The sequence below is a fragment of the Mytilus californianus genome, unplaced genomic scaffold, assembly GCF_021869535.1.
Source record: "Mytilus californianus isolate M0D057914Y unplaced genomic scaffold, xbMytCali1.0.p SCAF_10, whole genome shotgun sequence".
NCBI classification, from domain to species: Eukaryota; Metazoa; Mollusca; class Bivalvia; order Mytilida; family Mytilidae; genus Mytilus; species Mytilus californianus.
The window spans coordinates 22,438,321-22,451,255 of record NW_026262582.1 but is presented as its reverse complement, the minus strand read 5'-3'; the positions used below and the strand labels follow the sequence as shown (position 1 = coordinate 22,451,255).

The following is a 12,935-nucleotide window of genomic DNA, read 5'->3' as shown; positions in this document are numbered from 1 at the left end:
GCGTCTGTTGTTTACATGGCAACCTCTTTTTTAACACCATTCATTAATTTTGGAAGCATCATATATCGTGTATGTATAAGAACAGATAGAGACTTGGAGATTCTACGTGACATAAGCGGCATTTTCGGGATGATACTTCAAATAGCCGGAATAACAATGCTAGCAATTTACTTAAATGACGGTTTAATGATCGGCCTCGTTTTGATTGGAGTCATTTTGGTGTCTTTTAAACACTGGGAAAATTTTGAAGTTGATGACGAAGCTTCCTCCTGTATCTTGAAACTCCAGAATCCACGACCAAAGGAGACGTGCTTAGTATATGTTTTCAAGGTCATTTGTACATTCGTAACAGTTATTTTCATCTTTGCAATAAAGAATAATGATTCAACAGCAGGTGTTAAGTCGTTATTCGACATAGGACAGTCTACCGAGATAGCTATTTTTGAAGGACATACACTAGACCGTACCTGCCAGTTTCATATTCCGTTTATTCTATCTGCAATTATAATGATATGCGACTTTTTATGTTACACATCAACAAAACTTGCTTGCACAATAAACTGCCAAAAAGTATGTTTTGTAATTCCGTTGCTTTTATTGCCGCTGTTAACAACAGGTACACTTCCCGTAGCTATGATTTATCCAGATATGTTAAAAATTGGATCCTGTGTTTTACTTTTCCATGACTGGTGTTTGAACTCTGGGTCCATGTACGACTTGTGGATGTTACTTGCTGCTTTTCTTGTATTGTATTCCTCAATTATTTGCATCACGGTACCCATATGGAAAGATAGTGGTAAAACAGGAAGAACAGGCGGGTGAGGAAACCAACTGTCTTATTTTTTTAATAGGTGGAAACAAATACAGTAGATAGATTTATTTGACAAATTTGGTAATATTTTGATTTCCTCATCAGCATTTCAAATTTTTAATGCAATAATTTTCAATTTCTGTTACGTTTTAAAGCTGACAAAATATCCATAACTTAAGCTTAAACCTCTTGCTGCCGGAGTGACACATGTGTTCATATCTTAGCTGTTCATTACCGTATATCTTTCAGATAAAACATTGTTGATTATTCATTGTAATATTTTACCTCAAAATGTCTCCAATGTAACGCTACAAGGACGTAACGTTATATATCGAAGTAAATGGGAAGATTTGATATGATAAAACAAAAAGCTAGTTTTGCAATTGGGCCTATATCCCAGTGAGCAGAACAAAAACTTAAAAACCTTAACTTTGTATATTGATATGCCAAAAAACAGAATATTTTTTTGTAGTTTATATTTTTGATTGCTTGATTGATTGTTAGTATCGCCACTTTCATCACTATTGGCCATTCGTGGCGATCAGTGTTAATTGGTGGAAGAAGGTAGAGTGCCCGAAGAAAACCGCCGACCTGCGAAAGGGAAAACTGACCATCCTACACTTATTTAATTAAGGTTAGAATCGAACGCACCTGCCATGTGAGAGGCTAGTGATACAGTGATTGGACTACTTAGACCACTTGGCCACCGTGGCCCCCGTTTATTTTTTTGAGATTGATTATATGTTTTTTACATTTTATTTACAAAACAGTTCTGACATCAGAAGTAAATTAACGCATGAATTTGTTTTTGTAGTGTCTTTATTGCTCCTTTCTACTTATTTTTTGGAATTGTCACTTCTAAAAAATCGGAGACGAAGTTACAAATACGTGGATAAATATGGTAAAATCATCAAAAAAATCAACACGTATGATTCCCAGGTATGTAAGGTATATATTATGTTAGAAATAATCAATGCAAGCCATAGATTTGTTTTAAATTTTCACATGACCTAGCTAAGGCGTTATATTCGAAATTATCAAGAGCGATAGCTTGGACGTTATTTACCGTCACATCGATAGTTGACTTGCTGAAATCCATCAATGTCTGAAAAATGCAATAGAATAGAATAGAAAATAAAAAAAAACCTACATTAAAGCTACATTTTAATGAGATGTTTTTCGAATTTGGAGTGTACAAGTAACGGCATAATCTTCAAGTTCAGCTTGAGAGTTTACATTCCTATGACGTCTTGTCAGATCGTTCATGAAATTTCGCGGAATTCTATTCTTTTTAATTGTATACATTTCTCCAGGCTCTAATGCATCAATTCTTTTGTGTTATGCATTCGAATAGGTATAACAGTTCCGCAGTCCGCAGTTTTTTTTTTTTCAATTTCAATTTCAACATAGCGAAATCGACGAAGTGTTTGCATACAGATTAATATATATGTGGATTACGTTTGGGGTAAACTGTAACAGTCGTAAATATGTACATCATCTATGAGTCTGCGCTAAGTATAGCTATATCGAGAATTTTATCATGCTGTTGTTTACAACGCGTAAAAGCACATCATATTAGAATTGAGAGCTATTTGAATCATGAAAAAAATAAGCACAAGTTTAAATATCATAAGTCTAACAATTATTTTGACGAATATCTGGAGAATTTGTGTATTGCTCAATGGAATTTTCCTCGTTGGCTTAATCACCTCTAGATCTGCAACGTTTTTATAAGATATTGGATTTTCTTATCATTTCATACATGTATAATGTTTATCTCTATGAAAAAAATCCCAAACAAAACAAAACAAAACAAAACCAAAACATAGAAGACGAGTTTACAATGTTACATGCACTTCGTAAATACTCTTATATACCATTTTATTTGAAGAACTCTGAGAGCAAATCAATTTTGTGCGTATGCTGTGCCACAATGTGGCATGAAGAAGATTATGAGATGTTACAACTTATAAAATCCATCATGAGGTAAAATTAATGTATGATGATTACATCTTTGAAATCATTTGTGAGGTAAATGTATGATGATAAAATCTGCGGAATCAACATTTTACATTATATATCCATCTTTTCAAATCAATTGTCATGCAGAAATGGAAAGAATATCTGTGAGAGAATTGAGATTATCGTACATCGGACAAACGTTTAAGAAATTTATTTATGAAGTATTTTGCATAACAAGAAAGAAAACAAATAGAAATCCAAAAATACCCCCGCCCCCCACCCCCGTAAAAATACACCAAAACCAAAAGCAAACCAAAATAAAATTTATTTTGTAAAAGATAACATTTCCTTTTAGAGTTGTATAACGTTATGTTTGAACTACTGTGGATTCATTTATTTTCGTGGTTATCAATTTTCGTGGATTGAGGAAAACTTACATTTTCGTTGATACTTGAAATCGTGGTTTGCCGATTTCTGTGAACAAAGCCTATAGACAGTGTGTAATTCGTTGAACATATGAATTCGTGGTTCAACTGTACCCACGAAACCCACGAAAATTGGTACCCAACGAATAATAATGAATCCACAGTATACAACGTTATTTTTGAACTACTAGAAAAATTGAGCAACAACATCGACCCTGTTGAAATGTGATGTTTGGTGTGTTTGAGCTTTTGATTTTGCCATTTGTTAAGGGACTTACCGTTTTGAATTTTCTTTGCAGTTCGGTATTTTTGTTATTTTCCTTTTTTCCATAGTTCAATGCTGCCTGTGAGAGAGCTTTCACATGTTTATTATAGAAGGCCGTACTTTGATCTATAATTGTTAACTTTTTATACATTGTGACTAGGATGGAGAGTTGTCTCATTGGCACTAATACCACATCTTCTTATTTATAATCAATGCACGTGCTTCGGGAAAAATCTATAATTGTTATGTATTGTATTGTTATGATCAAAGTGTATGGCTAAACACGTTAAAGATCCGTCTCAATTGTATTATATTGATAAATTTTAAAATACTAACCGTTACCTTGATCATATTTGTGCTTTAATCAAGAATTTTTTAATTTCTAATTTTACTGCGATAATTTTAACCAAGGTATCTTACTTTAAATAAATGAAATACAAACAGCGTTGTTGAAGGCCCTACTGTGCCTTATAATTGCTAACATCCACGTCGTTTGAACACTGGTGGTTAGTAGCCTCATTGTTAATCATGCCACATCTTCTTATCATTATATTTTTAGGCACAATCTGATCTAAAATATCTTACGAGAATTGATACTTGTAAGTCACGAACATATCAGTATATAAAGTCATTATTTGTCGTAGGATTTTATTTTACTGAAAAAAGCAACAGTATCTATAGGTCATGAGTTCTTATGTATGAAATGAACATATAGGCATTATTAAAAATGCATTTGTTATGAAGAAATTGAGAGTATCATACAGAAATTTAAAATAATTTTTTTAATCGTGCTCAACTTTAATTTAGACACTAGTGACTAGATATTGGTCAGGACTATTTTCTGAATTTTTCTAGTAATGTTTTATGCTTTTTTTCTTAAAGGATACACTTTATTTTTTAAGTTTAGGCAAAAGGCACAGCGAAAACAAAGACAATACTGACGAAACAAAAAATGCCGACATATTTACTCTTCAAGGTAATCTGTAACAATTTTATGTTTTAATTTTGCAGTTTGTTTCTAACTTATGCACATATTAAAAGATTTGGTCCAGCTTTGTTTGATTAAAGCGTTAATATAGCTTTCATATCTTGGTTTATAAAGGTCAATTGACATTCCGATAGAAACTAATTATGATCCTCTTCTTGCCAACTGGCTTCCTTTTTCGTATTGGAGATTCTCAATAGGGACTGACAATACACTTCTATTTGCTCAATTTATGCTTTAACTGGTCGACCAAAAGTTGTTTTGTAACTATTTGATTGGCTTGACAGACATAGCAAATACGATTACGTCTGCTTTAAATATTTGCTTACATCTCGAAATTGACAACAAAAGGTTGTTTAAGAAATAAATCTTTGGAAATTTCATTTTATAAATTTCCATTTTCTATAGCAACATTCTGAAGAAACGTATTGAAAGAACTAGTCTATACTAATAATTTTGTTAATTCATTCAGTGATAAATTTTCTGTACAAGCTAAATATACAGTACAAACTCTGGTAAAATACTGGTTGTTGTATCTACGTACACTCAACATCTCTTTTCATTGATACCACGGAGATGTTTTTGACATAGTGTCATTTGTTTAAACAATATTTATGTTTTAGCTAACATTTTCTTTGATGAAGCTTTCATTGAGAAGGATGATGCCGAAGAGCATCCTAACATAAATCACTATGTGGAAACATTCATCAAAATGGTCAAAAAAGCTGCAGAGTAGGTATACAAATACAAACGTATTAATCCTCCAATCGCGAAATAGTATATTAGTTTACTTCCATGTCACAGATTCCTATATAAAATATTTTTCCATTTGGTTTAATTTAGATATATAATTTGAACTATTTAGTCAAGCTATAATCATAGTAAATTTTGTTTATAATCGCTATAGTTAAGAGAATTATATTTTTTCATATATTATTATGTATTATTATGTATTATTCAGAGAAACCTTCATATTTTATAGTATAAACGGTATGCATGGTATCAATACTATATAGATCTTATTATAATCAGTTGTCGTAAAATATTAATTATTCTAATATGACGTTCTTCTTTCGCTTTTGGAAACAAAGCCATGTTCTAATTCCAATAAAACGGGCTGCACGTGATTGACGTCACAATTGAAATTGCAACGTCAGCTGTGTTTTGAACAACGGCTGAAATCAAAATGGAATTTATTTTGGTGTTGCTCGCTTGGAAATTAAATAAAATCATTCTAAAAGTAAGTTTACATGTATCTGTCCATTTGTTTATCGTGAAACGGTTGATTTTCTATAAAGTTTTGGCTTCATCAAAACAAAATGGATGCCTTTTAAACGTTAATTATAGGTCCGCTTCGAAGTGCAAAAGTTCTAAATTTTCCTATTAGAATCGAAATAATTCTATCATGCCATGCTCTATGCTAAAGCTCGGTATAAAGATATTGACAAATATAATGCCTATCCATGTTAAAATGAGCATAGAGCATGGCATGAAAGAATTATTTCTTAATTAGAAACTCAGTATGTTTAAACAAAAAGGATACCCCCAAAGCATCATTAATTTGCCATGTTCAAGCCAAACAATGTTGATTAGAATAGGACATAAATTTCTGTTTTTTCTTAAAAGTAAAATAACAAAAATGCAGAGCTCCATGGAAAATTCATAACGAAAAGTCCATTAACAAATAGCAAAACCAAAAGCTGAAACACATCAAACGAATGGAAATCAACTGTAATATTTCTGACTTGGTACAGGCATTTCATGTAGAAAACAGAGAATTAAACATGGTTTTTTAGCTAGCTAAACCTCTCACTTGCATGATAGTCAATTCCATTATATTGACCACAATGACCGAGCAAAACAAACAGACAACATAGGTAAAAATGGCAAAAAAATGGGGTACAACAGTCATCATTGTGTTATAATCTTAATCGACACATGTATTAAGCAGATGTTTAGATCTGAATGTTATATATATTCCAGAGAATTAATTGGGGAGAACTACAATGAAGATTATGTGAAAAAACTAACGCCTTATGGATCTAGATTAGAGTGGACTCTCCCATGTAAAAACAAATTACATGTCCATCTGAAGGATACAAATAAAATCAGATATAAAAAACGATGGAGTCAGGTAAAGAAGTGTTAGGTTTTGATAAAGGAGAAATTATCAATGTAATTGATAAAAAAAGTGAATAGTTTTTTTTTATTTGAAAATGCTTGAATAATTGAGTAAAAGGAACTGCTGGTCTAAAATATTAACTATTACGATAAGGGACATTTACTTGATTATAAAATCAAGGTGATGACCTGCAGTACTGAACAATATCGTTGGTGATTCTTGAAATCTTTTTTGTGCAACAAAGTTTTCCTATTAAAAATAACTATACTATCACAATCATGCGATACGTTTTTTTGTAAGATTCATACCAAATCTCGGGAAATCCAATAATTTAATACAAAGAGAGGTCGCACAACGTTATGTATATATATAGGTCTCTGAGATACACACACATATGGAATACATTCGCTTTTTTAGTACAATGAAAAAACAGAGAAGGCTAACACCAAGTTATTTGACATCCAAGCGCACAACATCATTTTTTAAAGTAACGTTCATGAGATCAGTTCCAAACTAAGGTCTAAAAACTATAATATAAAAAGTATTGAAGAGCATTAATAAAGAAGCCAAAACTGTCAACATTGCCTGAGCAGTTTTAACATACGCTTTAGCACAATTACATTATTTTATGAGCTTGAAATTTACACAAAATTATAGCATTTGAATCATTCTTGTACCTGATCCCTGGCAAATAGTCCCCTGGAAGAAATAACTCATTGTAAGCGGTACTTACCCAGTCCTCGCAATTAATCATATGTTGCTTGATTAATGTGTGGACATGTGTTCTGGAATCATTTTATACTTTAATCTTTGACCTAAATTTATTAAAAATATAATGTAGTTGCGAAATTTTCATACATGTTTTTCAAACTCTGGAGAGCACCTGAGATCACCCCAAGTTTTTGGTGGGGATCGTGTTACTTAGTCTTTAGTTTTCTATGTTGTGTCATCTGTACTATTAGGTGTCTGTTTGTCTTTTTATTTTTGGCCATGGCGTTGTCAGTTTGTTTTCGATCTATGGGTTTGACTGTCCCTCTGGTATCTTTCGTCCCTCTTTTATATCATTATTGAAATCGGAAACTTTTCATTGCATATATCACAAAGTGAATTTAGACGGTTTACAAAAATGTTGTGCCGTAAACAGACAACCGTTTAAATTCCGTGTCTTCATTGTCATGACGCTTGGTTCTATTGTACGATTTTCATTTGTGCAATTTCCGAACATTGGTTACGTACATATCAGGTTCATGCACTAAACACGAAAGATCGTGATTTCGTCTTCGTAGCAAAGTGGACGTACATAGACCTGAATCAATGCAATGTAACAGTCGGTCTGGTGTATCTTTCTTTGTTTCAAAGATTGTTGCTTCATTTGTTAGTGAAATAGACATTGATAGTGACAGAATCATATGCATCGAAGTAAGCTTACCTAATGTACCAACTTTTATTGTTCTATCGATTTACCTACCTGCAGCAACACACCCTCATCAAATGTTTCAGTATAATGTCGAACTTTATCATGAAATTTCTTCTGAATATAAGAATATTGGAACGGTTATATTAATGGGCGATCTTAATACAAAGATTCAAGGACCACGTTATAAGTTTAAACCCGATGAAAAAAGTAGAATTATGTATTCCTTAACCGAAGACTACAAACTGTTTTCAGTTAATATGCAAATGTTTTGCAAAGGGCTAGTGACTACAATTTAATCACATGACGGTGGTCCGTCCACTTGTATTGATCATATTCTTATGCCACTATCTGAAATCGAACGGTTTTAAATGCAGAAGTTATAGACAACCATGCTTTTTTCTGTATTTGACCATCGCATGATATTCTTTTCTGAATCATTAGAAAACTCAGTTTCTACTTGCACCAAAAGTCATAATATTACATCTTCTGTTTCGTGGTATCGTGCCCGCAAATATGATTCCAAAATGACCATTCGTTTGCAGTATCACAAATCATGTGTACAGTTGAATTTCCTAAAGACATGATTAACCCATCCATCATTGAAGAGTACTGCAACAAAAAAGTGTCTGCAATTAATGACGCGGAGAACGAAACATTACCTTATTCTGTATTTAAGCAATCTTGAAGCCGTATTGGAACAAACGTCTCTCGCACTTGCACGACTTGCTTGTTAAGCGAATTTAGTGGATAAACAGTTGTAACTGTCATGACATCTACTGTGATGTGTTTCATCGTAACAACTAGGCAAACAAGAACTTTCGTGACGCTCTTAGAACTGAAATTGATGAGAATGAACGTTCGATTGCGTGGAAAATTAAACGTAATATTGACGTCGATCAAAAATCCGTATGGACTGTTCTCAATAAGCGATAACTAAAACCTCACACATGCATAGCTCTGAAGAAAGATGGTACTTTACGGATAACAATGACATAATGAATATATCATGCAAATGGTATGACCATTTTTAAACAGTTTTTTTCACATTCGGTGTACAGTGCATCAGACCGTGAATCATACATAAAATCGTGTGTCAACCATTCGTGAATTTAATAAGCCGCGTAGCGCTGATGACGATAAACGAATTTGTTACTGTGATGTCATTGGAATTTTGTTCGCACTTGAATAACAACAAAGCATGTGGACATGGTCGTATTTCATACGAACACATTAAATAAGGTGGAAAATTACTCCTAAAACATTTGTATCACTTGTTCAACATGATGTTACAGTGTGGGTATATACCTAGCTAGTGGAGATTTTTTTTATTATCCTTCCGTTTAAAGGTGGCAATAAACCACTATCTCTTGTGCCAAGTATTGCAGATTTGTTTTGCAAAACTTCTGAAGAAGGGACTTACGAAATTGAGACCTGACTTTCCAAATCACAAGCAAGTTGCTTATCAAAAAACAAATTTAGTAGTCTAAATGCGTCTTATAATTTACAAGAGATCGTATTTCATCACATAGAAAAAAAAGGGGCCCGTCAATATCTTCCTTAGTAGCAATATACCAATTTCACCTGCATATGGGATATACATTTCCAAACTCATTCGATAATGAAAAGCTTGCATCTGCTACTCAGACTTTGTAAAACGTCACCAGTATCTGAGCAAAAAGTTGATGAACCAGGCTCATGTCAAAGAACGTCTCGTCCTTTTTCTAAATAAAATCATCGGAAGATACCAAGACCTTGTTGATAAATATTCCGTATCAACTTCACAAATAATACATGATGGTCTTGATGTATAGATTCTAGGTACTGAAGTTGTTTTTCATCTTAATTACGTGTTATCGTGTTCTTTTATTTGTCTTTGTAAATTATAAACGTTAACTGTTTGGTCCATTTTTCGTAATATGCTTTAGACGTTGCTCGGTACTTGTACATCCCGCCATTGTGTTGTTGTGTTGTGGTCATTTTTTGTATTCTTGTGTTTAATTTTTGCGTATGTACTTTGTCTATATGCCATTTGTTTTTTCTTTGTTGACATATTTGTTTGTTTTTATAGTGATTGAAGTTATAACACAATGTTGACAGCTGTACCCCTATTTTTGACATTTTTACCTATTAAGTCTGTTTGTTTTGTTCACACATTGTTGTCAATATAATGGAATTTTATGCGACTGTCATACAAGTGAGAGGTTTAGCTAGCTTTAAAACCAGGTTTAATCAACCATTTCCTACATGAGGAAATACCTGTACCAAGTCAGGAATATGACAGTTGTATCCATTCGTTTGATGTGTTTGAGCTTTTGATTTGCCAATTGTTAAGGGACTTTCCATTTTGAATTTTCCTTGGAGTGCGGTATTTTTGTTGTTTTACTTTTTCCTATTAGCCAGTATTAAAGCGTTTGATATTGTCCCGCACGATGATTGCGCATTAAACTCTATGAATATGGTAATTCGGCAAAATTGTGGTCTCTACTTGATACATGTAGTATATATTCTGATCTCACAAGTGCAGTATTGTCTGGTGTTACGCTATCACATTGGTTCAAGTTAAACCGTGGTGTTAGGCAAGGAAGTTTTTTTTTCGGCCGAACTGTATCTTATTTTCATCAACGATCTTATTGATAAATTAAAAATTTGTCAACAGGGTGCATTTCTGCATTTCTTAACGCATGTTGGCCTATGCAAGCTGACGATATTTCATTAATTGCAACTAATCGCCAATCTGCACAAGTTGTTGTCAAAATTTGTGAAGATTACAGCACACTTTGGAGTTTTGCGTTCTCAACAGGTAAAAGTAATCTTTTACGGCTTGGTAAACATACAACTGATATTGAGGTACTTCTGTATAATGAACCAATACCGGCAGTTAAGTCAGCAAAATATTGTGGGTACATTCCTCTTTTTTCTCTCCCTAAGTCGATTGTTTGTACAATTGTAGTTTGCAGAACCTTACGTGCAACTGTTATATCTATAATCCGCCTACGTGTTCATTCTGCTATTTTAAACCCTGTTGTGTGTTCAAAACATGTGAAATAAGTGTGTTACCCGAAATGCCTGTCAAGTCAGGAATATGACAGTTGTTTTCCATTCGTTTGATGTGTTTGAGCTTTTGATTTTGGCAATTGTTAAGGGACTTTCTGTTTTGAATTTTCCTTGGAGTTCGGTATTTTTGTTGTTTTTCTTTTTAGTAAATGTTAATATTTCATGTGACTATCTTGACGACATACGTGATATGTTTTGTGTTAAGCTATTAATATAAATCCAATTTCGTTTTGTGCCTTCCTTTCCAACTTGTCTGATGACGAACTTAGCTATCATTTGCTTTCCCTCAACTTAGACGATTTTGTACTTGAAACCGACCATTTAAAGACCTTCCAAACCATATGTTAGATTTATAAACAAATTTTGAACATTATTTAGCGATTCCGACAACCGTATTTTCTGTTACTGATGTTATTTTTTCTAACCATTTGAAATGAACATTATATTCTGACTAATATATATTTGACTTTCTTTTTGAGTTTATTTATTTGATCATTTCATTTATCTCGTTCCATGTTTTGTATTTTCTCACTCTCCTTCTGAAGGCAATAAAGATTATATATGAATCAATTTTGTTTAACGTACGGGTTTTAATTAGACAATCGATTTATATGCGTTACTCTCGCTCTGCTCAATTTAATTCATTTTAGAAAAAAAAAAATGTTTCAGAATTTAAAATATTGCGTGTAAGTCATATGAAGACTAATTGTTGGTTTTATGTTATATTTTACTTTCACAGTCCTTTATTCTTTAACGTAAGAAGGGGTTGCGCTTAGCCTTTAAGGTGACACTTTGTGTAATATAACTGTTCCGGACCATATGAGTTTGTGGACAATACGTGAATGGTCCGGATAATTAATACGATGACCATTGAAAAGTTATTTTTACTGTAAATTTCATAACTATTACCCTTTAAGTTGTCAAAAATTAAGCGTTTTTGAAATGAAATTTTGTTTGACTTATTTAATCATAGGTAAAATTATTGTTACTTGATTAATGAAGGAAACTGAAATTAACTCACGAGTTAAAATTATAGTAAAATCATTTGTACATGATCATTATCGATTTTTTACATACAAAACATAATATGTCAACTTTGAAGTAAAACTTAAAGAAAAATTCAAATGAACCGTTAAACAAGAAGTGAACTGTATGACTTAAAGGCACTTGTGGCATTGAACCATCTTTTTTCATTTTATAAATTGAACTTAAACTTTAATTAGTTTTTAATAAAATCAAATTTCTTAAATATGTCAAATCATATTTAGTTATAGAATTTATTTTTACTCCTATTCAAACGATCTTAAAATAACAGTAAATGACATGTGCTCTATTCTTATGTGGAAAATAAAGTTACAGGGACACCGCGTATTTCTTATTGTATAATAGTACTCATATGTCCCGGAACATAACTTTTAGTTTTATAACTAAAGTGTTTTAATAATTGTTTAGGTAATTGTATCTTTTGAAGTATAAATGCTAAATGAATCATTATTAGCACACTTGGTCTAAAGGAGAAGTGTGAGCAATTACGTCCATATGGCGTCCGTCGTACTTTCTGTGTTCCTGCTCCTTATTGGAAAAAAGAATAATAACAAAAATACCATACACTAAGGAAAATTCAAAACGGAAAGTCCCATATCAAATTGGAGCTGTTGCCCCGAAATTACAATTTGTGCTTTTTAAATTGTTTTTGTGTGGCTATAATTTTGCAATCAGTAAAATAGGGATAGACTCTTTCGATTATAAAAATAATCAGCAAAGAAAGATCTACAAATAATTCAAAAAGACCAAACTAGTCAATTTTACACCTTATTGGAGTTATATGCCGTTAAATGACGATGTCTATCCGTCTGTCGTTTATCGCTTTAACGTTAAAAACTTTAATACATAC

At 32.5% G+C, this 12,935-nt stretch overlaps 1 protein-coding gene across 1 annotated transcript in view; it reads left to right on the top strand.

Moving 5' to 3' along the window:
* Window positions 1-1,657: 1,657 nt before the first annotated feature.
* The window catches only part of LOC127717774 (chitin synthase chs-2-like), a 33,336-nt gene continuing 22,058 nt past the window's right edge, over window positions 1,658-12,935 (top strand). Inside the window, exons 1-5 of the mRNA XM_052223607.1 lie at window positions 1,658-1,750; window positions 2,703-2,797; window positions 4,366-4,439; window positions 5,072-5,180; window positions 6,432-6,582. Coding sequence (XP_052079567.1) covers window positions 2,745-2,797; window positions 4,366-4,439; window positions 5,072-5,180; window positions 6,432-6,582 — 387 coding nt within the window. The 5' untranslated portion in view covers window positions 1,658-1,750; window positions 2,703-2,744. The remainder of the gene's footprint in view (window positions 1,751-2,702; window positions 2,798-4,365; window positions 4,440-5,071; window positions 5,181-6,431; window positions 6,583-12,935) is intronic.